Raw genomic sequence first — 14663 nt, 5'->3', positions numbered from 1 at the left:
TAGCTCATGCTAGCCAGCTAGCTGGTATTAGCGGTGCAGAGTTTCAGATTTGGTCATACAAATTTGTAGGACTAATGCTATCTTTTTGTTATCAATCAGATTCGGTTTGATATAAAGTTGTAATATTTATTTTAAGTTCTTACAAGGCCAAGGGCCACACATTTTTCTGAGAAAACTTCCAGAAACTTCTGTGGTATTTTATGGCCTTTGATTCTTATTCTCAACGACACATTCAGAGTTTTGTGGATGATATGAACATTGAAGTGGAAAGTCTAGCTAGAAAGTTGTTATAGATACTTTAGAAATCCCTGAGAACTCATTACAAAGGCAAAAAAAGCACAATATTAGCATGGCGCAACATTGACAACGAACACAACTCGTTTCGGGTCATTTGCTCGAATGGGTTTGTTTGGAGAAATCATTTTCACAAAAGTGCTCTTGAATTACTTGCTATTCAGGAGACAAGTCTTACTTTCATCTTCATCATAAGTATGTGCTCTCTGCCTGCTGCGTTCTGCAGACATCTTGCCCTGCTTCCTAATGGAAGACACGCACACTAAACACACCAAATCATGCAGAAATCCTTTTATGCATTATGGATATATTTGAGAGTGGATTTGAGCAAGACGGCAGAAAGGCTGAAATTCATCCAACAAACACAGATTAAAAAAAAAAAGGTGATGCACTGACTCTGGACCTTTTCAAACTGAACTGCTTTTGTTAAGATCTGTTGTGTTTGTCTGGAGGTTGAGCTTTTTTCCAGAGGAACGACATTGCAGTACAGCAAAGCTGCTTGAAAAGCCAAAAATACAATAATTTCCCATGTTTTTATACTGAAAGATGGTGTCAGTTCTCGCAGCCTTGAAGACACAAAGGTGTGAATTCCAACACAGCAAACAGAAACAGGTTCAGCAGAAGGTGTAAAAAAATCATAAAAATTCATCATTTAATGCCTTATGGTGAAGACCTTCACCGCATCACAGTGATATGTCGTTCCCCAACGAGTCGAGGCTTTGAGTCAGCTTTTTCAGCTGAACTATGGGAGCTGTCTCGTATTTCTGAAAAGGGATCCCCCCCCCCCCAAAAAAAAGTGAAGACATGACCTACAGAGCCTGAAGTACTATCACTGAAAATTCTCATCTCATTATCTGTAGCCGCTTTATCCTGTTCTACAGGGTCGCAGGCAAGCTGGAGCCTATCCCAGCTGACTATGGGTGAAAGGCGGGGTTCACCCTGGACAAGTCGCCAGGTCATCACAGGGCTGACACATAGACACAGACAACCATTCACACCTACGGTCAATTTAGAGTCACCAGTTAACCTAACCTGCATGTCTTTGGACTGTGGGGGAAACCGGAGCACCCGGAGGAAACCCATGGGGAGAACATGCAAACTCCACACAGAAAGGCCCTTGTCGACCACAGGGCTCGAACCCGGACCTTCTTGCTGTGAGGCGACAGCGCTAACCACTACACCACCGTGCCGCCACTGAAAATTCTCATCTCATCTCATTATCTCTAGCCGCTTTATCCTGTTCTACAGGGTCGCAGGCAAGCTGGAGCCTATCCCAGCTGACTACGGGCGAAAGGCGGGGTACACCCTGGACAAGTCGCCAGGTCATCGCAGGGCTGACACATAGACACAGACAACCATTCACACTCACATTCACACCTACGGTCAATTTAGAGTCACCAGTTAACCTAACCTGCATGTCTTTGGACTGTGGGGGAAACCGGAGCACCCGGAGGAAACCCACGCGGACACGGGGAGAACATGCAAACTCCACACAGAAAGGCCCTTGTCGGCCACAGGGCTCGAACCTGGACCTTCTTGCTGTGAGGCGACAGCGCTAACCACTACACCACCGTGCCGCCACTGAAAATTCTGAATTCTGAAAATTCAGTCTGAAAGAGTCGACTTTTATTGGTGAGCCGATTCAAATGATCTGATTCACTGAAAATTATTGGCATTTCAATCCCTATCTCCTGGGCTCTAGAGGGCGATCTACTTCGGAGAATGTAATCCTGTCTGTCATTATACACTCACTGGCCACTTTATTAGGAACACCCATCCACCTGCTGTTTTATGCAGTTATCTAATCGGCCAATCCCAATGCATAAAATCATGCAGATACAAATCAAGAGCTTCAGTAAATGTTGACAATGTTCAAACATCAGAATGGGAAAAATTATGATCTCACAGTGAAGTGTGACTGACTTTCACTGTGGCATGGGTGTTAGTTTGAGCCAGATGAGTATTTTTGGTTTGTGTATTTCAGAAACTGTTAATCACCTTGGTTTTTCACACAAAACAGTCTCTAGAGTTTACACAGAATGGTGCAAAAATCAAAAATCACTGAGTGAGTGAGTGACAGTTCTGTGGGTGAAAACAAACGCCTTGTTGATAAGAGAGGGAGGTCAGAGGAAAATGGACAGATTGGTTCGAGCTTTTTTGCCAGGAAGGATATAATAACTCATATAATCACTCTTTGTAACCATGGTGAGCAGAAAAGCATCTCAGCATGCAACAGCAGAACAGAAGACCACATTGGGTTCCACTCTGGCAGCCAAGAACAGGGATCTTAGAATCAAGAACAAGTTCATATTAAAGTGGCCAGTGAGTGGATGTGAATATAAAATATGGTGGAAACTCTAAACCTCCAAATCTAGTAAGCAAAAAACGTGTTAATTATGATTTTTTTTTTTTACGTACGTATGCAACACAGAGCCATGATTTCTCAGACAAAGTGAGATTTGATCTAAGATTTTTCTGAATTCAATGTAAATTCGGTGTGACAATGAAACGCAACAAACTTAAACGACTGACTCCTTTTGACAGTCCAATGACACATCAGATGTGTTACGTTCATTATGTCTTCCTATTAAATCAAGTCATTAGTTTTCTTTTGTTTCAGACATCTCATCTCATTATCTCTAGACGCTTTATCCTTCTACAGGGTCGCAGGCAAGCCGGAGCCTATCCCAGCTGACTACGGGCGAAAGGCGGGGTACACCCTGGACAAGTCGCCAGGTCATCACAGGGCTGACACATAGACACAGACAACCATTCACACTCACGGTCAATTTAGAGTCACCAGTTAACCTAACCTGCATGTCTTTGGACTGTGGGGGAAACCGGAGCACCCGGAGGAAACCCACGCGGACACGGGGAGAACATGCAAACTCCGCACAGAAAGGCCCTCGCCAGCCCCGGGGCTCGAACCCAGGACCTTCTTGCTGTGAGGCGACAGCGCTAACCACCACACCACCGTGCCGCCCCTGTTTCAGACATGTAAAAGTTTTTTCCTTTACCTGACATGTTTCGACGGTGTAACTTCCGTCTTCATCAGAGGGTCCCTCTGATGAAGACGGAAGTTACACCGTCGAAACATGTCAGGTAAAGGAAAAAACTTTTACATGTCTGAAACAAAAGAAAACTAATGACTTGACCAATGACACATCATCTGATGAATTATTATTATCCTGTTTAAGGAACTGTCTCACACCAATTGCCAAAGAATCATAAAATAGCAGAAGAGCTGAAAAAAATGCCTGTGTTTCACAGACGGTGATCTCTTTAAAATGTTTTTCCCTTGCTTTGAAAGATAGCACTAGAGAATCAGGTCTCTCAAGGCTAAAGTTCTTCAAAGTCATATTTTTTCCAATCGTAACGAGGGTGTGCTTTCTCCTCGTTATGGAGCTGCTTTGCTCTTCCAGATGGACAGGTCTCGATGCTCCTTTAGGCTGCTCTGTTATCCAGAGAGCTGAGAATGTCAGCAATTATGTCAGACACATTCTCATTTCACTGCTGAAGAGCGAGACAGAGGCTTGGGGTATTGTTGGGCATTTTGTCTCCTTCAGTGTAGACAGGAGAGAAGAGTAGGACTGGTGTTGTTGAAAACGAGGAAATGATTTTGGGCTAGTAAAAATATTAAAGGAATAAAATATTGTACATGTTTCTACTTACGGTATTTGGTTGTTAGCCCAACAAAATCAAATAAATGTGGTTCAGTTAAAGTCCACAAATTAGTGTGGCTTTAAGCTCCGTAAGTAAAAGACATGAATTAAAAAAAAAAAAAAACAGCCTTCAATAATTCATTATTGCATTGAAAAAGGAAAAGTTTAGCAAAAAGTTTGCTTAAAAAGCAGCATCAGTAAACAAACCACCTCTGTTAAAATGTTTGACGATTATAGTATGTGTATGACTTGATAAATTATATTACCTCATGCTAGTTACCTGAAGTATTTATGAATATAATTTATATGAATATAACTCTCAGAAATTGTCAGGTTAGCTCATGTTAGCCAACTAGAAAACAATTAACGGTGAAAGTTATTTATATTTCTGAAAACAATTTGAAAATCCTCTCAGAAATTCAGTCAGGTTAGCTCATGTTAGCTTACTAGCTAGCAGTGAACAGTAAAAGTTATTTCTATTTATGAAAACGATTTGAAAATCCTCTCAGAAATTTAGTCAGGTTAGCTTATGTTAGCTTACTAGCTAGCAGTGAACAGTAAAAGTTATTTCTATTTATGAAAACGATTTGAAAATCCTCTCAGAAATTCAGTCAGGTTAGCTTATGTTAGCTTACTAGCTAGCAGTTAACAGTGAAAATTATTTATAATTCTAAAAATGAGTTGAACATCCTCTCAGAAATTCAGTCAGGTTAGCTCATGATACTCACTTAACAATTAGCAATAAAGCTCATGAGGGTTTATGATAGGGTGACCAGATTTTCCGAGTCTAAAACCGGGACACTTTGCGCGTGACCGTGATACTCGTGCACGCACACGCGTTTTGATGTAAACATGCGCCGGCTCAAACCATGGCTCAGACAGGTGCTTTTATCATTTTGTAGAAGCTCACTTTTATCAACATTTCAGAGAATAATCAAGTATTTTCTTGTTATCTACATGTACTTCTATCACAATTCAGTTAAAGTAAGAAAATCAGACAACAGATGTGATGATAGGGAATAGGCCAATAGCCTAAATTTCAACTGATTTATTTCACCTTTGTGAAAATGCCAAGAAAATGCATTGCTTCTATATTAACATCAATATTTTATGCGATGAACTTTTTTTTTTAAACAATAGGCTATGCATTGTAACAGGAATGAGCGCATGAGCCTAATCATTGTAACCTCCGAACCTTTACCCAAAATGCTTCTGTTTAATCTTAACCAGTGTCGGCTATTAACTATTTTGAAAACGTGAACCCTGAGTTGACAATAGCATCAAACAAGTCAAGACAATCTGTGATACAGATTAAAGACAGATGAAACCGATGAAAGACAACAGAAAATGTTTCAGAAACACAGCCTCCCACCCTAAAGAAGATGCAATTTTATTGCATATATTTACGAGTGAATTTGCTCCAGTAGCACTTTATTGCCTGAGAGCCTGCTGGGAAACTGCGAGCAAGTATCGTCGAAATTGGCCCGGGTAATGAGCAAGGCTTCGAGAGTAGGCACGGCCATGCGATTCCTCTCGTCAGTCCAGGTGTTGCTCATGAGTGAAAATATTTGCTCAGCTGGAGCATTGGTAAACTGGCAAATGGCACATGGCAAACTGGCAAAGCTGGCTGACATTGCTATAAGGAATCTCCCTACTCTTGAAGTGCGCGAACATCTCCGCCCAGCGCTCATCCGTTTGGCATTGTTGCGTAGTAGTTGACAGCCGCTAGCGAAAAAAAACATTATAACGCAGCCTCTATATTGCAACATTGTACAAATAGATATATTGTAAGGTTGACTCTGCACACACACACATTGATGCTGAATTGCTAGAAGCTTTATTGACATCTCGTTGGCTATATATGATCGCTGTGACCGGGACAGTTTGTTAGTGTTTGGTGTAAACCGGGACATTTCAGCGTCCCGATGGACCTTTGTCGGGACTGGGGACACGCAACTCAAAATCGGGACTGTCCCGGTCAAACCGGGACGTCTGGTCACGTTAGTTTATGAACTATTTAAATATCCTCTCAGAAACAGAAATCCTGTCAGGTTAGCCAGCTAGCAGTTAGGTAGCAGTAAGGTTCACAAACCTTCATGAATTAGGTTTAAGTAATCATTTCAGGCATTGATTACATTAAGCTATTTTTTCTATGTTAACATGCTAACTAGCATTAGCAGTGGATGTTATGAGCATTTGTGAATATGATCTAAAAATCCTCTTGCTAAAATGTCAAGTTAACTCTTATCTAGCTTGCTAATTTTAGTAATGAATATTATAAGCATTTATGAATATGACAAAAATCCTTTCCGAATTCCTGTCAGGTTAGCACGTCTACCTGCTAGCTAGCAGTTATCAGTATGAATATTTAATGAATTTGATTTAAATATCATCTTGTCAGGGATTATTTTTAAAAATCCTCCTGCTAATCATGTTGAGCTTCCCCATGTTAGCTTTCAGGTTAGCAGTAGCAGTGAAGGCCGTAAACATAATATGACTTAAAAATCCTGTCAGGTTAGCATGTGCTATTTAGCTGGATAGCACGTCCAGTGATATTATAAGCATTAAAAACAAATTTGACTTGAAAATTGTTTAAGAAATCCTGTCATGTTAGCCTGGTTAGTGAAAGCTAGTTAAGCAGTATTAGCTGTGAAGGTTATGAACATTTACTGTATGAATATGAGTTATAGAATTCTGTGAGGTTATGATGTTAGCGTGCTGTAGGTTATAAAAATGTGATATCCTCACAGAAATAACTTTAGGTTTGTTTGTGTTAGTTAGCTGGCTAATAAAATATGTGTAAACACACACACACACACAGTATGACTTCCTGCTTCCTATTCAAAGGTGTCCATATGCGGAATCAAATACACATTTCCTGTATGTGGTTTATATTTTTCTGAATTAAATGTTAGCTATTAGCAGGTTTTTGAGGGTCCTAACATCCAGGGCAGCTAATTGTAATAGGCTGGATATCAAAATGTCTACAGTAGTGCACTACGGTACATAGTGTGTAGAAAACATTCATTTGGAGTAAGGAGTATTTCTGGATGTCTGATGGCTCCTTATTGGAAATGTAATGCAGTTTGTAAAGGGTATAAATCATTATTTTAAAGAGGACTGTAGTGCACTGATGTGTGGTTTATGGAGCAATTTAGGATTCAGCCGTGTTGTATGTGCACTTCCAGGAGGCTCCAGCTGTCCAAATGCCAGCGCACTACAGGAAATGAGGAGCTGTAACGAGCATTCCTGCATTGTTTACCACTGGCAGACTGGACCATGGGGGCCTTGCACTGAAGACACTTCAGTCACCATGCTCAACTCTACCCGGACCACGCCCTCCGGACAGGGCAAGACATCCTGCACCATGGGCATGCAGACCCGTAAGGTCATCTGCATCAAGGTCAACGTTGGGCAGGTCCCACCCAAAAAGTAAGAGGTTATATTTGATATCAAAATGTCAAAGTCCCTTCTGTGTCAGGACCTGAGCTTCCCAGACAGTCTCCTGTCCCAGTACTAACCAGGCACTTTGTGCATTGGGCAGTGCCGATTTCCGTTTCCATAGCCCTCAGCCTCTCACATAGCTGTTATTACAGTAGGGGGCTGGTCCTCTGGTAACCACGAGAGCTTGGGTCCCTACTTGCATCTGTATTGCGCCGTGCTTCGCCAATGGATTTTGGTATGACCTGACCGCATGTAAAACTCATGATCTCTCAGTCTCTCGAGGCAGACACGCTAACCACTAGGCCAACTCGCGGTATATATTTGGTATAGGATCTGAAAAATATTTGGCAAAAATACATTTTGAAGATAAAGGGCTCATTCATTACATTACAGGCATTTAGCAGACACTCTTATCCAGAGCCATGTACAACATACCCAGAGCACCCTGGGGAGTGGGTGCCTTGCTCAAGGGCACTTTAGCCATTCCTACTGGTCCAGGGAATTGAGCCAGCAACCTTTTGTTCCCAAAGCTGCCTCTCTAACCATTAGGCCATGGCTTCCCCCATTCAAGGTTGTTTAGGACAGTTTAGCTTCTTATGTAACACTCTCAGAAAAAAATAAATGTTATTTGCCAGCTGGGAGGTCCGTATGGTGAAATACCGTGATCTCGGCCTTGAATACTGACCTTGGCCCAGAGGGCCTCGGTCAATACTTTCAAGACCTTTTCAAGACCACGACCTTAAGCTGGTAAATAATATATATATATTTTCTTTATCAAATTCTAACAGAAAATGAGAGTGCCTGAAAGGGTAAACCGAGCCGCCATTTTGAATCCTCATTCACGGCTGTAATGCAAATGGCTTCCTCCTCGGTATACAAGTGCACTTCCATGGCAGGGAAAAAACTACATTTTGCCGCCTATATAGTCCCCTATTTATACAAAATTGAGTCATTCAGGATTCAGCCATGTTTTTGCTCGGTGCTAGCAACAGTTACAGGTTTTTAGCTTTCTCCTGAAATGTTTTCTTTTATTTCTTCTTCCTCAGGGTAGGAAAACTCACTTTTGCTGTGAACACTGTCATTATCGCTATCCATGCTGTAAAATTAATGCTATTCTCCTGAGAAATGCTGGCAAAAATTTATGAGATTTTTGATAATCTTATAAATAAATCTTATTAAAAAAAAGATAAATGTTGACAAAAAATGCTACTATGTTTGTTGTTGTTGTGAACAAGCAAGTCACCAGAGGTCCATAACCGGGGTCCGTATCTTAGGATACGGACCTGCTCGCCAGCCAATCAGAGTGCAGGATTTGATGGAAACTGGGCCGCGAAAAAAATAAATTACACTATTGTACCTTTAGAGGTACAATGGCTTGTCACTGGGGCAGGACCCTCTAAGGTACTCATTTGTACCCTTTCTATACTGTTTGGGAACATATACAGTATGTACCTTTTTGGCTCTAAAAAGGTACACATAGTTATCTTGAGGTCTAATAGGGGGTACATTAGAAGAAATATATGTTATTTACCAGCTGGGAGGTCCGTATCGTGAAATACTGTTACCGAGGTCTTGAAAGTACTGACCAAGGCCCTCTCGGCCGAGGTCACTATTCAAGGCTGAGGTCACGGTATTTCACCATACAGACCGACCTTAAGCTGGTAAATAATATATTTATTTTTTTCTTTACCAAATTCTAACAGAAAACGAGAGTGCCCGAAAGGGAAAACCAAGCCGAGCCGAGGCAAGCCGCCATTTTGAATCCTCATTCATGGCTGTAATGCAAATTGCTTCCTCCTCAGTATACAAGTGCATTTCCATGGCAGGAAAAAAACTACATTTTGCCGCCTATGTAGTCCCCTATTTATACAAAATTGAGTCATTCAGGATTCAGCCATGTTTTTGCTCGGCGTTAGCAACAGTTAGAGGTTTTTAGCTTTCTCCTGAAATGTTTTATTTTATTTCTTCTTCCTCAGGGTAGTAAAACTCGCTTTCACTGTGAACACTGTCGTTATCACTATCCATGCTGTAAAATTAATGCTATTCTCCTGAGAAATGCTCACAAAAATTTATAAGATTTTTTTATAATCTTATAAATAAATCTTATAAAAATAGATAAATGTTGACAAAAAATGCTACTATGTTTGTTGTTGTTGTTGTTGTTGTGAACGAGCGAGTCGCCAGAGGTCTGTAACCAGGGTCTGTAACTGGGGTCCGTATCGTAGGATACGGACCTGCTCACCAGCCAATCAGACCGCAGGATATGGACTGCGAAAAAAATAAGAAGGCTTTATTTATCACACGTACACTCAAGCATAGCGAAATTCCTCCTCTGCATTTAACCCATCTGAAGCAGTGAACACACAAGTAAGCACACACATGCAGTGCCTTGAAAAAGTATTCATACCCCTTGAACTTTTTCACATTTTTCCACCTTACAACCTCGAACTTAAAAGTTTTTTATCAAGATTTTATGTGAAAAACCAACACAGAGTAGCAGCGGCGCGGGAAGACATTGTCGGCAGGGGGTGCTGTGACGTGACCTGGGACATTTTTTTGAAGGGGGGTCTGGGGGTCCTCCCCCAGAAAATTTTGTATTTCTTAGATGCAATTTCCTGCATTTTAACCAATCAGGCGTCCGAAATCCTTTTAAGCTTGCAATTGCAATATTTCGTTAAACTGCCTACTACTTATAGGCCTAATCCGTAAAAACGACTTTTTTTTTTTTTTTTTGAGTGATGACGGAAGAATCTGAAGCCTGTCTGTCAATGACAATTCTCAGTTAACACGATTACGAAGGACAGGTTATTTTAGAAGCAGAAGTGCACAGCTGTGGTTTAACAGTCGCAGGTTTTACATCTGCGCTAGATAAACTGAAGGAGACGCGGATTCCACCCGATTACAGCCTTACATACCCAGATCCAGTCAAGCGAGTGTGCATTTCAAATACAGTAGTTAGTCGCACGCACGCACACACACACACACACACACACATGAAACAGAACAACACTCTCGCTGGAACAACACAAACACCATGGTTCTCTCAATCAACAGACTGAAATCCATGAACCCACTCATCCTACTACTATGGGTTAGTGACACTAACTTAGTGTTCTATTGCAAAAATCACTCATAAAAGTGATGCAGCGGTATTTCACACTCTCCATTAAGAAAAGTAAAAGTAAAACATGATGAGCATGGACACACCGTTTTAAAAGAACATTTTTTAAGACTGTAGTTACATCTGAGTCAACTTCAAAGCACGATGCTAGCAACACCTGCACTTGTTCAAGGCATACCAAATAGGCTCAAGTGAACACGACACAGCGGGCAAAATTAATAACCAAATGGCCTTACCTTAAAATGCTGTCTTGATCATATGACTTCTCGCAATTATTCCACTTAAATCCACACGGTTCTCTTCTGAGACATAGTAACTATTAAGTATCAACTAACTAACTAACTAACTAACTAACTAACTAACTAACTAACTAACTAACTCTTACTCTTCTCTACAGACGGTTGACTCGTACTCGCTTCCTGTTGTAATTTCGTGCGCTGAAAAGCTGAACGTCAACGTCACGACAAAAAAAATTCTGATGGTCCACTAGGCTACATATTAAGTTATAAGTTTTAATTAAATCCTTTTTTAAATAACTAAAATGTAGCCCTCATCATCCTACATCTAAAACATGACATATAAAATCAGCAGAGCCAAATGAAAACAAATAAATAAACAAATATATTTTCACGTAAGTTTTGTTTTATGTTCATGTCAGTTTTGAGGGTCCACCACCAGGGGGTGCTGCCGCACCCCCCGCACCCCCGGTTCCCGCGCCGGTGCAGAGTAGCACATAATTGTGAAGTGAAACGAAAATGATAAAAGGTCTTCAAAATTTTAAACAAATAAAAATCTGAAAACTGTGATGCGCATTAGTATTCAGCCCCCCTGCATCAATACTTTGTAGAGCCACCTTTTTCTGCAATTACAGCTGTAAGTTTTTTGTGGTATGTCTCTACTAGGGATGTTAACCGATGACCGTTTGACCGGTGGTTGACCGAATCAGCGTCAACCGGTTAATTTTTTTTTGGTTGTCGGTTAAAAAAAAAAATCAATCATTTTGAAGCTGCCGATTTTGGAGCGGAGGACTTGGAATTCCATGTTGTAAACGCTTGGGGCATGCCATGCGGTGTAAGGACGACAGCTGACAAATCAGAAACACCCATTCAGTCATGTCCTGCCCCAGTTAAAGACAGCTGACAAATCAGAAACACCCATTCAGTCATGTCCCGCCCTCCCGCTGCCACTCTGCGAAAGTGTAGACACAGGCTTTTTAGCTCACAAATTACTATTCTGTTTTTTTTTTTTTTAATTATTATTAGAAGGCACATCGAGTTTAGTCCTGCCTTGGCCAGTGCATTCTGAAAGTATGTTTCGGTCTGTAGCCAACAATGCATGTTATTGCAGATCATATCTCTCCACACAAACTAAAGGCGCAGATGCCGACTTTTTTTTTTTTTTGAATCGCGCAGATCCGTTTTTTTTTTTGGGGGGGGGGGGGGGGGCGTTGGAGTGTCTGAATGTAATTTCAAGGTGGATTCTGTATTAAAATTACTAAATAGGCGGGTGCCGTTGCAGTCCATGAGGCGTGGGGGGTGTGGGAGGAAGGCAGTGGATCGGGGGGGCTGCGCGCGTTTGCGTGGAAGCTGCGCACATTAAATTTTGCGTGGCTTCGGCTCGGCTTTCTGATTTGCTGTTTTCTTCTCGTGCTTGTACTTCCTGTGTTTTGTGGACTGTGGCGGCATTTGCTTATATGCAGAATTTGCTTTGATGAAGTTGTGGTCGGACGCTCCAACGCCCCCCCCTTGGGAAAGGAAGGTCGGATCTGCGCGATTCAGCCGTGGAGAGGGTGGCATCCGCCAAAAGGCGCGCCGTTTACATCCCTGTAATAATTCCAATTCTAGAATTTTAAACTCATAGGTTAACCGACTTTAACCGGCTAATGAGGCTCGGTGGTTGGTCAAGATTTTTTTTTAGTTTTCGCCATCCCTAGTCTCTACCAGCTTTGCACATCTAGACACTGAAATTTTTGCCCATTCTTCTTTGCAAAATAGCTCAAGCTCAGCCAGATTGGATGGAGAGCGTCTGTGAACAGCAATTTTCAAGTCTTGCCACAGATGCTCAATGGGATTTAGGTCTGGACTTTGACTGGGCCATTCTAACCCATGAATATTCTTTGATCTAAACCATTCCATTGTAGCTCTGGCTGTATGTTTAGGGTCATTGTCTTGCTGGAAGGTGAATCTCCTTCCCAGTCTCAAGTCTTTTGCAGCCTCCAACAGGTTTTCTTCCAGGATTGCCCTGTATTTAGCTCCATCCATCTTCCCATCAACTCTGACCAGCTTCCCTGTCCCTGCTGAAGAAAAGCATCCCCATAGCATGATGCTGCACCACCATGTTTCACAGTGGGGATGGTGTGTGCAGGGTGATGAGCAGTGTTAGTTTTCCGCCACACATAGCGCTTTGCATTTAGGCCAAAAAGTTCAGCTTTGGTCTCATCTGACCAAAGCACCTTCTTCCACATGTTTGCTGTGTCCCCTACATGGCTTCTGGCAAACTGCAAACGGGGCTTCTTATGCCTGTCTTTCAACAATGGCTTTCTTCTTGCCACTCTTCCAAAAAGGCCAGATTTGTGGAGTGTACGACTTATAGTTGTCCTGTGCACAGATTCTCCCACCTGAGCTGTGGATTTCTGCAGCTCCTCCAGAGTGATCATGGGCCTCTTGGCTGCTTCTCTGACCAGTGCTCTCCTTGCTCGCTCTGTCAGTTTCGGTGGACGGCCATGTCTTGGCAGGTTTGCAGTTGTGCCGTACTTTTTCCATTTTTGAATGATGGATTGAACAGTGCTTCTTGAGATGTTCAGCACTTGGGATATTTTTTTATAACCTAACCCTGCTTTAAACTTCTCCAGAACTTTATCCCTGACCTGTCTGGTGAGTTCTTTGGTCTTCATGATGATGCTTTTTGTTCTTCACTGTTCTCTAACAAACCACTGAGGCCTCCACAGAACAAGTGTATTTATGCTGAGAGTAAATTACACACAGTAGGACTCTATTAACTAATTAGATGACTTCTGAAGGCAATTGATTGCACTGGATTGTATTTAGAGGTATCAGAGTACAGGGGGCTGAATACTAATGCACACCACATTTTTCAGATTTTTATTTGTTTAAAATTTTGAAGACCACTTATCATTTTCGTTTCACTTCACAATTATGTGCTACTCTGTGTTGGTCTATCACATAAAATCTCAATAAAAAACTTTTAAGTTCGTGGCTGTAAGGTGGAAAAATTCAAGGGGTATGAATACTTTTTCAAGGCACTGTATACCCAGAGCAATGGGCAGCTACGCTACAGTGCTCGGGGAGCAGTTGGGGGTTAGGTGCCTTGCTCAAGGGCACTTCAGCCATGATACAGAGGGAGGGGAATTTTTCCTCACATTTTTCCTGCCAGTCAGTCCCAGGAATCGAACCAATGACCCTTTGGGCCCAAGGCTGCTTCTCTAACCTTCAGGCTGCCCCATAAGTATAGCTTGTACTGTACCTTGGGGGACAGAAATAGACTTCTACTATACCCTTATTTCTAATACTGTAGCTTCCCATAAGTGTTTACTCAAAGAAATAAATCGAAATATTTGTGCAGCACTTAGAAACATTGTGCCAAAGCAACTTTGCAGAAATCTGCAAACATGAATGACAAGCAACTTTGTAAGGCAAGGCTGGTTTTAAACTTGGTGGGTTGTTTTTTTTTGTAAAAATTACTGGCTGGAACACTTTGTCGACTGATTCAGGGGGAAAATGTGGCTCACACGACTTACCCAGAGTAACCATAGCAGTAATCTGCCGTTGTTGACCCTTCCTCATCAAGGTTAAATATGTTGTGTGTTCTGGGCTGTGTGATTTGAGTGGACCAATCTGGGGCTCACCAAGGACCACTTTGAGGGAAAAAAACTGATTTAGCATACATGATTAGCATATAGGCTAAAAGTTTAATGTCATTCACCGCTTAGTGGTACTTCATTACTCCATTAGAAGGACAGAGAGCACATCACGGTACTCCACCCTGTTCAGGAGTGATCCTGGAGTTAAGAGTCTCCGAGTGGGCTAATGAGGGCTGTGCATTTGTTTGGCTGTATCGCATTAGTGTGTGTGTGTGTGTGTGTGTGTGAGAATATCTGAGTGGAATAGATTGCTTCAGGGAAA

General features: G+C 41.8%; 1 protein-coding gene across 1 annotated transcript in view; it reads left to right on the top strand.

Moving 5' to 3' along the window:
- The window catches only part of thsd7ab (thrombospondin, type I, domain containing 7Ab), a 388049-nt gene that overhangs the window by 250880 nt on the left and 122506 nt on the right, over window positions 1–14663 (top strand). The window contains exon 9 of the mRNA XM_060900617.1: window positions 7145–7388. Coding sequence (XP_060756600.1) covers window positions 7145–7388 — 244 coding nt within the window. The remainder of the gene's footprint in view (window positions 1–7144; window positions 7389–14663) is intronic.

Source organism: Neoarius graeffei, chromosome 19 (assembly GCF_027579695.1).
Source record: "Neoarius graeffei isolate fNeoGra1 chromosome 19, fNeoGra1.pri, whole genome shotgun sequence".
Classification (NCBI taxonomy): Eukaryota; Metazoa; Chordata; class Actinopteri; order Siluriformes; family Ariidae; genus Neoarius; species Neoarius graeffei.
Note: the sequence above shows the minus strand (reverse complement) of the source record. Positions and strands in the feature narration are given on the sequence as shown.